This window comes from Macrotis lagotis, chromosome 1 (genome assembly GCF_037893015.1).
Source record: "Macrotis lagotis isolate mMagLag1 chromosome 1, bilby.v1.9.chrom.fasta, whole genome shotgun sequence".
In the NCBI taxonomy this organism is placed as follows: domain Eukaryota; kingdom Metazoa; phylum Chordata; class Mammalia; order Peramelemorphia; family Peramelidae; genus Macrotis; species Macrotis lagotis.
Window position 1 is genome coordinate 618,584,275 of NC_133658.1, and position 15,470 is coordinate 618,599,744.

The window sequence follows — 15,470 nt, forward strand, 5'->3', positions numbered from 1 at the left end:
CACTTTGTTCCACTAGGCCACTAACAATTTTCTTTAGTTAATTAACTAAACAGTAATAGTATACAGACACATTATCAAACAGTATAATTACATTCATAATATCTGATATAAAGGGCCAGAAAAATGTGCCTTGGAATTGAGAAAACCTGTATTCCATGACACATCCTATACAACTGTAGAAAGGTCATAGGATCATAGAACTAGGACTGAAAGGGACCCTTAAGTGTTTCAGAGGTCATTTTGATCAGCCCCAGATTTTTGAGGTATCCACTATCTGTCAAACATGTGGAGATAGATTTCTTTTGTATATGATTTGGTCAAAGTCCCAACTCTCAAATTCTATGAGGTTAAATGACTTGTCAGAAATCAAGCAGACACTACCATAGGTGGTATTAGAACCCAGGACATCTGATATTAACTACAGCACTATGATCAACTTTGAACCCAAGTCCCCATTTTCCAGAATCATGGCTCCTTCTACTGCATCGTCTCTCAGTATTCCAGGGAAATTCCCTAAAAACTAAGTTTCAGTGGAACTGCAGATTTGAGCTGACAGTTTCAACACAGAGCTTTCCAATAATGATGAAAATACAAAGTTGTACCTCAATCTACAGCTGCCAAAAATTAGCATTATGACTGAAACTGCTAGAACTGTCCAAAAGTTATATGAGCTGCCTCTGGAAATGATGGATCATGAATCATGTGAAGATAGAAATCTTGATTTTGCATGATCTCATAATCATAAGTATGATTAGTCCTAATTACTCAAGCTATAAGTGAGTTTTCTAAGGAAAAGTTTCTTTTAAAATTAAATGCTTTGGGGGCAGCTAGGTAGCACAGCCGGTGTAGCACAGTGGGTAGAGAACCATCCCTGCAATCAGGAGGACTGGAGTTCAAATTTGGCCTAAGACACTTAATAATTACCTAGCTGTGTGGCCTTGGGCAAGCCACTTAACACCATTGGCTTGCAAAAAAAATTTTTTTAAATAAATAAAATTAAATGCTTTTGCAATTCAAGGCACACAAATTAAATTCAAGGCAGTCCCTTGGAAAATGGGGTCATATGAGGACAGTGAACTTTAGCCTCATTATACCAGCATAAAATAACCAAAAAATTATTACAGAGAAAATAAGAAAAATATAAAAAGACCAGGATTATATCCAAGCTAAAAATATCACAGAAATTGAAAATTCATTTACTCTTAAAAAAGATTTTATTAGGAAAAAGATAAACTCAAATACAAAACTACTTATGTGCACATTCAAAGTAAGAGTCCTCTATGAGGAATTCAGCTACTTTAAACAAGGGTAACCTCTGAAACTCATTAGAGCAGACCCTGATTGTGGACACTGGGGTAAAGAAATCTTATTAGTGTAACAGATGGTACCCCCACCTAGGAAACAAATAAACACTTTACAACAAAAATGAATTCTGAAGAGAAAAAAAATGCGGGAACCAAAAGTTAAAGAGAATTGCTGGGAATTAGATGTCAAGTCAGACAGATGAAAAATATTGTTTGATGAGAAACAGAAATGGGACTTGTACTAAGAAAACATGATTTCAAAATAGTCAAGTAGAGGCTCTGCTGTGTGTGACCTTTGGCAAGTCACTTAACTGGAGGGGCTCGGTTTTCTCTCCCAGAAAACAGGAACAAAAATACTCATCTACCCTCTGGCTTGCTGAGGGAATAAAAGGTGCTTTCAAAATTGTAAAGCACCATATAAACAAATAAGCATGAATTTGTGAAAATTAAAACATGTTTTAATCTAGAAGGTGTTCTATAATCCACTTTTGTAAAAACCCTCACAAATACTGGCCAGATTTTCTTCATTCCAAATCCTAGTAAACTATACAATACAAAATGTATGACCAAGTTTGCCATGTTTATTGTACAATCACCTAGAGAGCTCTTTTTAAAAAAACAATTGCAATGGAGAGAGAGTACAACTTAATATAATGTTTTGTGTTACTTTTTCTGGGGGCACAGATGTATTTTATTTCAGTTCATAAAAAAGCCTGGCACCTGCAACTCATCCCACTATGCATCTAAAGTTGCTTAATTAAAAAAAAAACTTAGTAGATTTCTTCAGGTTTGAAATCGAAAACTACCTTATAAGGATATAAAAGATTTAAAGCAGGAAGAGGCTTTGACAAAACTGAGGAAGTTGCTGCGCGCTTGCTCATTGAGGGACTTTTTTTTCCTTTCAGCCCAGAAGGAACCCATGACATCCTTCACTCTCAATTAAAATGTGACTTGGTCCCCAGCAGTGAGTGAGGGCACGGCGAGGCTGGAGCGGGCCAGGTGCGGGCGTGGGGGTGCGTGGAGGAGCCACGGAGGAGGCGCATTCCTGGCTCTCCCGAGCCCACACCCCGGGCACGAGCCTGGCCAGGGCCACCTTGCAAGAGCCCGGCGTGGGCTCGCGCTGCCCGCTGCCCGCTGCCCGCGCCGCGTCCCTTCCCCGGGTGGGTCCCCACCCCTCGCCCTCCGGCTCCCGGGGAGGCGCGGGTGTGGGCTTCGGCTCCGAACAGGACCCTCCCCCACCGCGGGCGGCAAGGGGTCCCCCGGCGCCCCCGATGCCGACCCCTCCCCCGCGGCCGGCCCGGCCCGGGAAGGGCGAGGTCCGGGCCCCCAGGGCCCCACCCCTCGCCGCCCGCACAGCCCGGGCGCACGCCCCGCGCCTCCCCGCGCCCTGCGCCTCTCCTCGCCCCCGGCCCCGCCATTTTCCGCCCCGGGCCAGAGCCCCCCGCCCCTCGGGCCCGCGCCCGCGGCTCACCCGGTGCCACAGTCCACCACGCAGGCCGGCAGCCGTCCCGCCATCTTCCGCCGCCTCCTCCTCCTCCTCCTCCTCCTCCTCGCGCTGCAGCCGCCGCCGCCGTGGGGTCCGGGCCGGGTGCGGGAGGGCAGGGCGGGGGCTATCTGACCATCCACAGCCGGGCCGCCTCGCGCTGCCGGGAGGCGGAGAGGAAGCGGCGGCGGCGGCGGCGGGCGCGGAGGGCGGGCGGCAGCGCGGCCGGCGGCTTCCACTTCCGCAACCCAGCCAGTCCGTCAGGCCGGCGGGCCCCGCCCCGGCCCGCCCCGCCCCGCTCCGCTCCGGCCCTGCCCCCTCCCGAGCCCTTTCTCGGGGAAGCCAAGATGGCCGCCGGCGCTCGGCCCGGCCCGGCCCGGCGGAGGAGGAGGAGGAGGAGGCGGCGGCGCAGGCGCAGGCGCGCGGCGGGGGCGGGGGCGGCTGCCCCGCCCAGGCCCCTGGCTCCGCTCCTGCTCCGGCGACTCCATCTCCGGGCTTTCCAGGAGAGGCGGAGCTGGGCCGGCGCGAAGAGCCGCCTCCTTCCGTCCCTCCTCCCCGGGCCGCCGGAGGTGGGAGAGTCCGGCCCGGGAGAGCCGAGTCCGAGGGAGGGGCCGCGGCACGTGTCCCCCGGGACTTCAGGGGCCCCTTCTCCCAGCGGGAGTCTGCGTGAGAGGACACTGAGGCAGAACGCCGTTCTAAATGTGTTACTGACCTTCGTGGGCTCTTTGGCGTCTAGTGGAGCCCATGGACCCCTTCTCAGTCTAATGTTTTTAAGCGCACAAAATCACATAATTATATTAGTTATTTTAAGAAAGCTAAATTTACAGACAACTCCCTCCTTTCCACACACCCCCAGATTAACAACCCCTTTCTAGATATTCATCTGAATTACTGTGGTCGATTTTTTTTTGTTGTTTTTGCAAGGGAATGGGGTTCAGTGACGGCCCGAGATCACAACAGGTAATTGTTTAGTGTCTGAGGCCGGGTTTGAACCCTGAGTCCCGGGCCGGTGTACCACCTTAGCCGCCCCTAATGTGGGCGATTCCTTTTTTTTTTTAGGTTTTGCAAGACAAATGGGGTGAAGCGACTTGCCCAAGGCCACACAGCTAGGTGATTATTAAGTGTCTGAGGGCGGATTTGAACTCAGCTACTCCTGACTCCGGGGCGAGTGTTCTGTCCACTGAACCAACTAGCCGCCTCTAGGTGGGCGATTCTTTAACCTCTCTAGAGGCAGGGTCTGGCCAGATTGGGTACACAAGTTCTCCTCACAAAATTGAACACTTTAATCAAAATTTGATGACCACCACCTCCTTGGAGTGAATCGTCAGATATTCTTGAGAAAGAAACGGAAGAGAAGGTTTTTTTTTTGGGGGGGGGGGGAAGAGGGAAAAATAAAGATAATTAAACAAGCAATGATATTGTCTATTATTGTGCCTGCCTGGGGGTTAGGCGTCCTGGATACAAAGAAAAATGAAAGAGTTTTTTTCCTGAGATCTTAGACTGTACAAAAATGGATACAAAGTAACAGAGAGGGGGGAAAACCAGTTGGTGCGCTGGGAAAGCCACACACATGTACAAAGTAGCCGAGACTTGTAGGGATTCTGAAGAGAAAGAGTGTATTCCCAAGCTGTACAAAGAGACAGAAAGGTGCATCGTCCTTGTGTCCTCCAAGAGGAAAACAAAAGTAAGAAGTCCAGTTTGATTATGCTGTAGGGGGTTGAGGGGAATGTCAAGCATTTATTAAATGCCTCTTGCTTGAGCAAGAGGAATGGGCAAGAAACCTGGGAAAGATAGGTTGTTGCAAGATTGTCAACAGCTTTAAATGCTAAACAGAAATTTATCTTTGATACTAGAGACAGTAATGAGCCACTGAGGTTTATTGAGTAGAAACATAGAGGGGAGTCAGGAGTACCTGGGTTCAAATCCAGTCTCAGACACTTAATAATTACCTAGCTGTGTGGTCTTGGGCAAGCCACTTAACCTCATTTGCCTTGCAAAAACATAAAAGAAAAATACTAGGCAGAAACATGGTCAGACTTGAACTTAAGGAAAATTTATTTAGAATCCATTGGGGGGGTGGTGGCTAGGTGGTGCAGTGGATAGAGCCCCAGTCCTGGAGTCAGGAGTACCTGAGTTCAAATTCGGCCTCAGACACTAAATAATTACCTAGCTGTGTGACCTTGGGCAAGCCACTTAACCCCATTGCCTTGCAAAAAGTTAAAAAAAAAAAGAATCCATGCAGGGGAAGGATTGGAGTAGAAAGAAGAGATAAAGAGAACTCGTGCAATAATTCTGGGATGAAATGAAGAAAGGCCTGAATGAAATCTTTGGTTGTACATGAACTAGAACCCCCACCCTTGATCCGGACTCTCCTCTCTGAGGTTATTGCTTACTCAAAATAATAGGATTCAGATACTTGACAAGCTGTAATTACATAATTTATTAAACATAATGAAAATCAAAAGAAATAAATGCCTCTCTATAAAGACTTTTATTAACATTCAACTTGCCTTCCCAGATCTTCTTCCGTGGTAGAATGAAATTCCAGGAGTGCCCACTCAAATTGTTGTTGTCATTGTTGTAGTCATTTGCCCATTGCTATCAGTGAAAAAATCAAACCATCAAAATGCAGCTGAAGAGAATTAGGTAAAGCTAAAGATAATTAGAGTTGTAAAAGATAAATCCAGTTCTGGCTATACAGCTAATCAAAGAGCCTTCTGTTAACCATGTAGTTCCCAGACTAGAACCAAATATAAAATACCTGTAACTGCCCCAAAGGCACTTTTATTACATATGGTCATGACTCTTTCAGAAGCAGATACCCCACCAGCCTTTCCAAGTAAGAAGACACTTTTATAATCCTAGTTCCCTAGATAGAACAAACCTGAGAGATACTTGTTATGCCCCTACTGCCCTCTTTTTTGGAATACTTTTTTTTTAGATCATTGAAAATGACTGAAAGCCTCTGTAATAGGATTAAAAGGATGACACCAGTTCTCTGCATTTTACAACATTAACAAGAGTCATGTCCAGAAGGTAAAAGTTAGAAATGGGCAAAAAGAAGTACCCCCCATTTCCTCATCCTCATGAGATAATTATGGTAAAATCAAAATATTAAAAATAATATATAATTAAATTGTAAATCAAACAATAAGCCTGATTTCCTAGTCAATGTTGGAAGGGTCCTATGTGCAAAGTCAAAGGGCATGAACAGAAACTAGTTAACTCAAGGAATCTATTAATAAGAAGAAAGTCCCCAAATACACTTAAATATTTATAGTAACTTTGGGGGAGAAATAAAGTAGATGCCCATCAATTGGGCAAAGGCCAAATAAATTGTGGTACACAAATATAATTAAATATTGTTGTGCTATAATAAATATTTGTAATGAATACAGAAAACCATGGAAAGTTCTACATGTACTGATAAAGAAATAAGCAGCATCAAGAAAACATATATATATATATATATATATATATACAATAACTACAGTGATATAAATTGAAAGTACAACTACACACACAAATCAAAAGTCAATGTAAAAATATATAGATTAAGCATGAAAAGATATGAGAGGACATCCAACCTTTAGTAAAAGTCAGGTCTATAGAAGTTACATATTGAACATGTTTTCAGACTTTTTCCAATGTGTCCATCAATTGTTCTGATTTTTCCTTTTTTTTCTTTAACAATAATATTTGTTATTTAAGATGGTTATTTGGGAGGAGAAGGCATATATATTATATATATATAATATATATAATCTATGAAATTATTTAATTACTATATTATATAAAGACATCCAAAATTATTTTAAAAATAAGCCTGATTGCCATGAAAAGATTTTTACATTGCAATAGAAACTTTTAGAAACTTTGTACAATATATTGCCTTGGTTTTATAGGGTTTATTATTATATTTTTTCCTTTAATATTTCAAACTTTGAGGAAAGCTTCCCTTTGGCTTTCATCTCCTCCCCACCTTCAACTTCTTGGTGCCTGAGTACCTAAATATCTTAATCTGCTACTACTCACAAGGATTAACCATTGTAAAAAAAAAATGCAGGCTACTTTTCCTCACCTGCTGTCTTTCATACTTCATTCCTTCCCACGGGACACACTTGCCATTTTCTTATCTTTGTATTCAGCTAGAAGTTGTAGTCTCTTCAAGGAAAAAAAACATAAAAATCATTTATAAAAAAATTTCCAATATACCTCAGATTTATCTTATAATTTAGCAATGCTGATGTGAAAAAAGTGCAAAGGTTAGTTAGTGTTAGTTGGTATTAGTTGATTTTAGCTGGCAGAACTACCTTCTAAGAAAAGAAAAGAAGAAAAAGGGAGGGAGGAAGGAAGGAAGGAAGGAAAGGAGGGAGGGAGGGAAGAGGGGACAGAGGAAGGAAGAAGGAGGAAGTTTAAGAGGGTGGGGATGAGGGGTGTGAAGTTGGAAACAGTTGAACAAATTGAGATATATGAGTGAAATAGGATATCATTTCCTCACTCATATCCAATTTACATGCTTGTCATGGCATCACCTTTATGTTGTGGTCTTCTTTGAAAATGAAAGGGCAAACACTGAGATATTATATGGTAAAAAATGACAAAAGAGATGATTATAGGAATTCTGGGTAGTAAGAACTGATTCAAAGTGAAGCAAGAGGAACCAAGAAAACAGCTCATAAGAGGAGTGCACTATAAGGGAAAACAACTTTTAAAGCCTTAAGATTTCTTATCAATGTGTTAACCAGTCATGATTTCAAAGGAATCATGCAAAAATGAGACTATAATGATAAATTTTCATTTTCCTTTTATTTAATTTTATTATGGGGGCAGCCAGGTAGTGCAATAGATAGAGCACCAGCCCTGGAGCCTGAGTTCAAATCTGACCTCAGACACTTAATAATTGCCTAGTTGTGTGACCTTGAGCAAGTCACTTAACCCCATCACCATGAATAAATAAAATTTTTTTTAAAAATAATTTTATTATGCCATTCTTCCTGGAATAATAGTTTAACCTGGTCCTAGTTCCTATTAATATTAACCTCATCTGACTAAATCTGACTTAAGGAAAGATAGTAGGAAGGAAGGACTTGATATTTCTAAGATAAGAAATGAGAGAAGGAAATATAGAATCTAAAAACTTCCTCCAAATTTTTATTTGTAAAAGACTCTCCTAGTTAAACTATTTTGGGAAGAATTTCCCTGGTTTTGGCTATCATTGTGACATATAAATCCCTTCTCTTCATCATATTATGACTCCTATAAAATGTAACCTTGTAGTTTTATAAATGCAGGATTTTGCAAACTCAGTGTTCAAATATGTAACTGAGTCTATTTACTAATTTGGTCTAATAGTTCAACCTTAATTGAAGGAAGAATGGGGTAATGAATTTGTTTGACTAGGTCTATGTGACATTTATTACCTAAGGAGTCATAAAGATGGTTATGTTAATATATATAATATGTCTACTCATATATACATATATTGCATATGTATATATGAGTATTTCTCTGTCTCTCAGACATAATTTTCCCTATAATGACTTGTCATAATCTCCAATCTGGGTTCAGGATTATTTTTCTATTTCCTGAGTCTGTTGAAACCTAATAAAACCTAAGTTTTTATTTCTATAATTTCTATGTTTTGATAGGTTTATTTAGCATCAATAACCTACCATGACTCAAAAACAAGATATTTCTCCTGTAACAAGACATAGATTTTTAGAAATAGAAAAAAAAATGGAGATTTGTCTTTACTATTCATATTTATTGCAAGGATTTTTTTTCTTTTAAAAGGAGAGAGAACAGCAGCAATACAGTAGAGAGAGCCCTTAGCCCAAATGATAAGGGGTCAGAAATCAGAAAGAGATTACAGGGGACCCTTTGCTGGCATGTGCTAATTGGCAATATTGTACATTATACAGTTCTGCAGTTCCAGAGTGCAGAGGAATCCTTGTGTTCAATCATAAGGGAACTGGGGCCTTGGTGTATGATCCAAGGCAAAGAGGAGAGTTAGGCTTATGGTTGCAGAGGAGCAGGGGCCCTCCCTGAGTAAAGGCCAGAGGGCATACCAGGAAAGCAGGAACCACACCTTTCCCTGGATCACAACACTTTGGTGGCATTGAAAACCTGTACACCCCTAGAACAATCTGAAAACAATAGCATAAAAAAAGTCTGAAGCTTAAGACAAGACCTCTGCAACCCTAAGTGAGCAGAGCCCAATTTCAACAAAAAGTTCAAAGCCAAAATAGACCAGAAAAATGAGAAAGAATTTTTTAAAAAAGCACTTTACCATAAAAAGCAATTATAGTAGCTAGGAAGACCAAGGCACAAACTCAGAAGATAATAGCATAAAAACAGCTATAAGCAAAACCTCAAAGGAAAAATAATAATAACTGGATACAAGTCCAACAACAGTTCCTGGAAGGATTAAAGGAAGAGATGAGTAGTAGAGGGAAAAAATGGGAAGAGTAATGAAAAAGATGCAAGAAAAGAGAATCAGCAACTTAGTAAAAGAAGCACAAAAAAAGTCACTGAAGAAAATAACAACTTAAAAACAGAATTAGTTTAATGGTAAAAGAAGCACAAAAATTCACTGAAGAAGGGAACTCTTTAAAAGCTAGGAAAGGCCAAATAAAAAAAGAGGTACAAAAGCTCATTGAAGAAAATAATTTCCTAAAATTAAAACTGGACAACTGGAAACTAATAACTCCATGAGACATCAAGAAATAATGAAAATCAAAAGAGTAAAAAAAAAAAAAACAAGAAAATATGAAATGTCAAAAGAAAATTGACCTGGAAAATATATGAATGAGAGATATTTAAGAATTATTAGACAAGGCAGCCAGGTGGTACAGTGGAAGTCAGGAGTACCTGAGTTCAAATCTGGCCTTAGACACTTAATTACCTGTGTGACCTTGAGCAAGCCACTTAACCCCATTGACTTGCCAAAAGAAAAAAAAAAGAATTATTAGACTACCTGAAAGGCATGATAAAAAAAAAAGCGAAGCCATCATATTTCAAGAAACTATCAAGGCAAACTGCCCTATAATCTAGAACCAAAGACAAAAAAGAAGTTGAAAGAATCATAGATCATTGTCTGAAAGAGATCCCAAAATGAAAATTTCTAGGAATATTATCATCAAATTCCAGAGTTCCCAGATCAAAAAGAAAATATTACAAACAGAAAAAAACAATTCAATATCATTTAGCACAGTCAGAATTACACAAGATCTAGTGACCCCCATGTTAAAGAAGAGGAGGGCTTGGAATGGGATATTTCAAAAGGCAAAGGAACTAGGATTACAACCAAAAAGAATCTGTCTAGCAAAACTGAGTAATATCCTAAAATGGGAGAGATAGGGAAATTGATATTTAATGAAATGGAAGATTTTCAAGAATATTTGAGGAAAAGACCAGAACTGAATAAAAAAAATTAACAAACACAAGATTCACGAAAAGCATAAAAAGGGAAACATAAGTGATCACAAGGAATTCAATAATATTAAATTTTTTACATTTCTATATGGGAAGATGATACTCGTAACGCCTAAGAGCCTAAGAACATCATCATGGTGGGGAGGGGCAGTTAAAAGGAGTCTTACATAGACAAGGTACATAGATGTGAGTCAATTATGTTGGAATGATCTAAATACTTTCATTTTTTTTTAACACAATAGTCATGTTGTAAAAGTAAACAAAGCCCCTCCCGAGAAAAGACAAACCTCAAAAAAAAAAAAAATGTATGCATCAATCTGTATTCAGTCACCATCAGTTCTGTCTTTAGTATGGATAGTCTTCTTTACCATAAATCCTTCAGAGTTGTCTTGGGTCAAGCATTGCTGAGAAAAGGTAAGTCATTTTCAGTTGATCATTCTACAACATTGTTGTTACTTTGTATAAAGTTCATTTCCCAATGCATCTGCTCATGTAAGTTTTTAACCAAGAGCATCCTGTTCATCATTTCTTATAACAGAATAATGTTTCATCTTATTCATATACCACAATTTGTTCAGCCATTCCCCAATTGATAGGTATCCCCTCAATTTCCAGTTCGTTTTTAAAAGACTATTTTAGATCATAGTTGTGAACTTGTGAGAAAGAGAGAGATATACTGGGAGAACAGGAAATGAAAGGCAAAATGGGGGAATTTTTCTCATGTAAAACAAGGAAGCACTTTTATAGCAAATGGGAGGGGACTTGGCACACATTGCTTGACTAATACTCTTATCAGAATTTATTCAAAAAAGAGGACTCTCTCTCTACATATATAATATATATATACATTCAGATGTGCATAGAAATCTATCTTACACAATAGAGAAATAGGAAGAGGAGATAAGAGAAAAGGTGTGAGGGGCTGGGGTGATAAAAGAAAAGGTGGATTAATGAAGACTGGTGTTGAAGCAAAACAAACTTGAGGAAGAACAGGATAAAAAGAGAGAAGAAACAGATGAAAATAAAAGGAAATGAAATACACAGCAATCATATCTGTAAATGTGAAAAGATTGAGTTAAAAGCAGAATAGATTAGAAATTAGAATCTAAATATATGTTGCATTTAAAAAACACACTTGAGGGGGTAGCTAGGTGGCTTATTGGATAGAGAACTAGCCCTGGAGTCAATAGGACTTGAGTTCAAATCCAGCCTCAGACACTTGATAATTACCTAGCTGTGTGACCTTGGGCAACTAATTTTGCAAAAGGTACCATAGACAATGAAGCAAAGTGAAAAAAAAATTACAGCAAGTTTCTCTAAGAAAGAAAATTCTAAACATATAGAAAAATGAATCGAAATTTAAAAAAAAAAGTCTCTCCCCAGTTGACAAGCAGTTTTCAGAAGAAGGCAAAGCTATCTATAATCAGTCATAGGACAAAATGCTCTAAGACACTATTGATTAGAGGAAAAGCAAATTAAAACATTTCTGAGGGCTTACTTCAGACTTATCAGAAGAGATAATTGCTGGGGTGGGTGGGGAGAGAAAAAGAGGGAGATAGCTACACTAATATAGAGTTGGCACAGTTGTGAGCTGGTCCAACCATTCTGGAAACAATTTGGAACTATGTCCAAAGGGCAATAAAACTGTGCAAAACCTTTGAGCAATGTCACTACTAGGTCAAAGAAAAAGGAAAAGGACGTGTATATACCAAATATATTTAAGGTAGTTCTTTTTGTGGTGGCAAAGAATTGGAAATCAAAAGGATGTTCTCCATATGGAAAATGGTTGAACAAATTGTGGCATATGATTGTGATAAGGTAATATTGTACTCTAAGAAATTATCTGGGGGATGTGGTTTTGGAAAAAGATGGTAAGACCTTTATAAACTGATGCAAAGTGAGGGAGATGAAATATGAGATCATTGTGCTTGGTAACAGCAATGTTGCAATGATGATCAACTGTGAAAGACTTATCTACTTTAATCAATGATCCAAGACAATTCCAAAGGACTCATGATGAAAAAATGTTATCCACCCCCAGATAGAGAAATGATGAGCTCTGAGTGCAAACTGAAGCATAATTTTTTCACTTTATTTTTCTTACCTTTTAAAAAACAATTTAGCTAATATGAAAATATGCTTTGTACAATTTCACATATATAGTTGTTATATTGCTTGTCTTCTCAGTGGTTTGGGGAGGTGTTGGAAAGGAAAGAAAGTACATTCTTATTAATTGAAAATTATAATAAAACACTTAAAGACTTAAGAAATCTGATCCATATAATGAACCCCAACCACCATCATCTAGAGAACCTATGATAAAACATAATCCATCTCCTCACAGAGAGATGAACTAAAAGTAGAGTAAAAGGCATACATTTTTAAACCTGACCACTGCCTGGATTCATTTTTCTTGACTGTGCTTTTTTTTTTCTTACAATGTTTCTTTCCTTACTTATTTTAATGGGGGAAAGAAAGAGAACAGAAAGAAGCAAAGGCAGGCAGGGCAGTTTTGCAAGTTATGTATAGGATTTATGCATTTAAATTAAGAGTGTCATAAATATGTCTGTTCTGCTATGCTCAAAATTTTTAAAATACAGAGAAATCAACTAGCCAAGGATGATTAACAGAGGCCAAGGAAGAGGACAAGGCACCAGGCAAAAGACATTCTGAGAGAGACAAAGTGGTGCTTAGGTAGCATCTATGACCCTATCATTGTCAGAATTAGATTTGTAACAATCAGGAGGTACCCTTTGGGTGCTAGCCAGGGGTGTTGTGAAGCTCAAGTGAGATAATGGATGTAAAGGACTTTGCAAACCTTAATACATTTTAGAAATGCCAGTTGTTGTTGCTGCTACCTTAGAGGTCATCAGGCCTCTAGTATAGTGATTCCTTCATTCCCCAAGCCTTCTATTGCACTCCTGCTGAACACAAACAACTTTCATAGACTTTTGGAATAATGCAGAGATAAACTGGTAAATGCTTAATAACAAATTTTGGGAGGGGGAAGAAGGGAAAAAGGAGGAAAGTAGAAAACTGATGAAAACAAGCCTATTAGATTTGGCTCCACCACTCTTTTAATGCTAGCTATGACCACATTGTGTATTGCTTAGTCTGGAGTCAGAAAGATCTAAATCAAATACAGCTTCAGACACTAGCTAAATGACCTATACCAAATCACTTAATCTCTGTTTGCCTCAGTCTCCTCAACTGCAAAATAAGGATAACAATAACCACCTCACTTGATTTTATATAAAGATCAAATTAAATAATATTTGTGATATGATCGCTAGTGCTTTGTATATAACAGACACTAGTGCATTGCACATAATAGATATTGAATGTTTCCTTCTCTCCTTTCCTCCCACTTCAGTGCTGGAGATTTTGGAATAGATCATAGAACAGAGTTCCAGATATGGAAGAGATTCCTGAGACCCTAATGTGGGCCCTATGCTTTTCTATTTAATCATGTAAAGATCACCATGAAAATCATTAAACAGTTCCAAGTACTTTGCAATTTGGTGTAGACAATTGATTGTGAATTAATTTGTGCTCTAGTTTCACTGGGAGAAGTGGACTGTAATAGGGTATTCAGGGAGGGATTCTTTTTCTCCTACATTAAATTGCTATAGCTGAGAAATGAACTCCAGACTTAAATGTGTTTTTGCCTTGGGAGGAGCTATATTCAAGGACTGAATAAAAGGTATAGTCTATACTATATGCACTTGATGCTTCTTCACTATACACTTACCTATCTAATAAAACTGCTTAAGATTAAAAAAATTACAAGCATGTTTTTATGAAAAAAGAGAAAGAATAACAAGCATTCTTTGATTTTTTGAAATTCTGATTTGGTATTACTTATTAGTAAATTATTTATAGTAAAATAAATAAGTAAATAAGTAAATAATTTACTTATTAGTAAGGTAGTATATGTATATGTACACTTTATTAGTACATACACATATACATATACTACCTCCAAGGAGGTAGATCACAATCTACATGACTCTTGTGCATGTCTTACCATATATCCTTCACAGGAAGTCCTTTAAACATTCTGGGATCCTTCCTTACTCAAGTGCTGAGCTTGCTGGACATAACTTAGGTATCATTAGAACATGTAAACAGTCTATAACTCATTCTCTCTACATGATCTGTTCTGTTCCTACATCTTTTTTTATGTCTCTGACTTGTCTTCAGAACACAGTTCTTCAATGGCACTATAACTGTAGATTATACATACATACATACATACATACATATATATATATATATATATATATATATCTTTTTCTTGCATTTAGAGTGACCTGTACTTAATTCTTCCTCCCTTTATTCACAGTCATATAGCATCATCAGAAAGAGAAGAGAAGAGAACACACATTTATTATCTGCTTAGCTAAGCACATTATACATCATCTGTTCCAATTCTCACAACAATCCTGTGAAATAGGCTCTATTGCCATCTCCAGCAGAAGAGACAGAGGCCAACAGATGTTAAATGACTTTCCCAGGGTAATTAGGCCCAGTCTTTTTTTTCACTGTGCCCCCTACCTGCCAGGAGATTATAGGTATTAAAATGATTAGTCTTTGTTTCAGGGAAAATTTGGGGGTCATAAAAAGCACTGAACAATTTTTGTATTTCTAGACTACTCTCAACCAACAAATCATCACCACCATCATCACCACCACCACTACCATCATCATCATCATCATCATCCACAACCTAGTATAATTCAAAGAAGTCTAATGACTTGGATCTTCTGTGAGACTAAGTTATTTTTCTTGTTTATTAAAAAAAATTAAGTTTATACTTTCCCTCATTCATAGGTTCCCAGAAAGTTATCCCAAATTTAAGGCACTTTGTGGGGAAGCATCCACTGAAAAACAAAACTGAAAAATTTCCTCAGAAATAATTGTCTTTATTAAACCAATCAGAGAACACTTTAGTTCAAGAAATTTAATTATACAGTGAAACAAAATAAGTGGAAAAAAAGTTTTGGGTTTTTTTCTCCTCATTGACTATGGGTACAGTATGCTCTTCAACAAATTCTCACACACCAAAGGGGGTGAAGAAACAAAAGAACACATATGGCCCGAGAACATTTATGAAGGGGCATACGTAGGCAATGTGTTCCTCCCTAGCAGAACTCCATTGAAGCAGACAGCCTTCTGTCTTTTGGTAATATTATCAGACCAACTGCTTTTTTTCCACAAAATGGGGGTCCTTGGCTTCTCTGTTC

At 38.8% G+C, this 15,470-nt stretch overlaps 1 protein-coding gene and 1 long non-coding RNA gene across 2 annotated transcripts in view; both read right to left on the reverse strand.

Moving 5' to 3' along the window:
- ACTR3 (actin related protein 3) overlaps nt 1-2,957 on the reverse strand; it is a 61,943-nt gene extending 58,986 nt beyond the window's left edge. The window contains exon 1 of the mRNA XM_074215017.1: nt 2,776-2,957. Within this exon, the coding sequence (XP_074071118.1) occupies nt 2,776-2,819 (44 nt within the window). The 5' untranslated portion in view covers nt 2,820-2,957. The remainder of the gene's footprint in view (nt 1-2,775) is intronic.
- Nucleotides 2,958-5,296: 2,339 nt separating this feature from the next.
- The window catches only part of LOC141522046 (uncharacterized), a 48,154-nt gene continuing 37,980 nt past the window's right edge, over nt 5,297-15,470 (reverse strand). Inside the window, exons 2-3 of the long non-coding RNA XR_012478118.1 lie at nt 6,869-6,951; nt 5,297-5,385 (exon numbers count right to left, since the gene is read on the reverse strand). This is a non-coding gene — a long non-coding RNA (uncharacterized LOC141522046). The remainder of the gene's footprint in view (nt 5,386-6,868; nt 6,952-15,470) is intronic.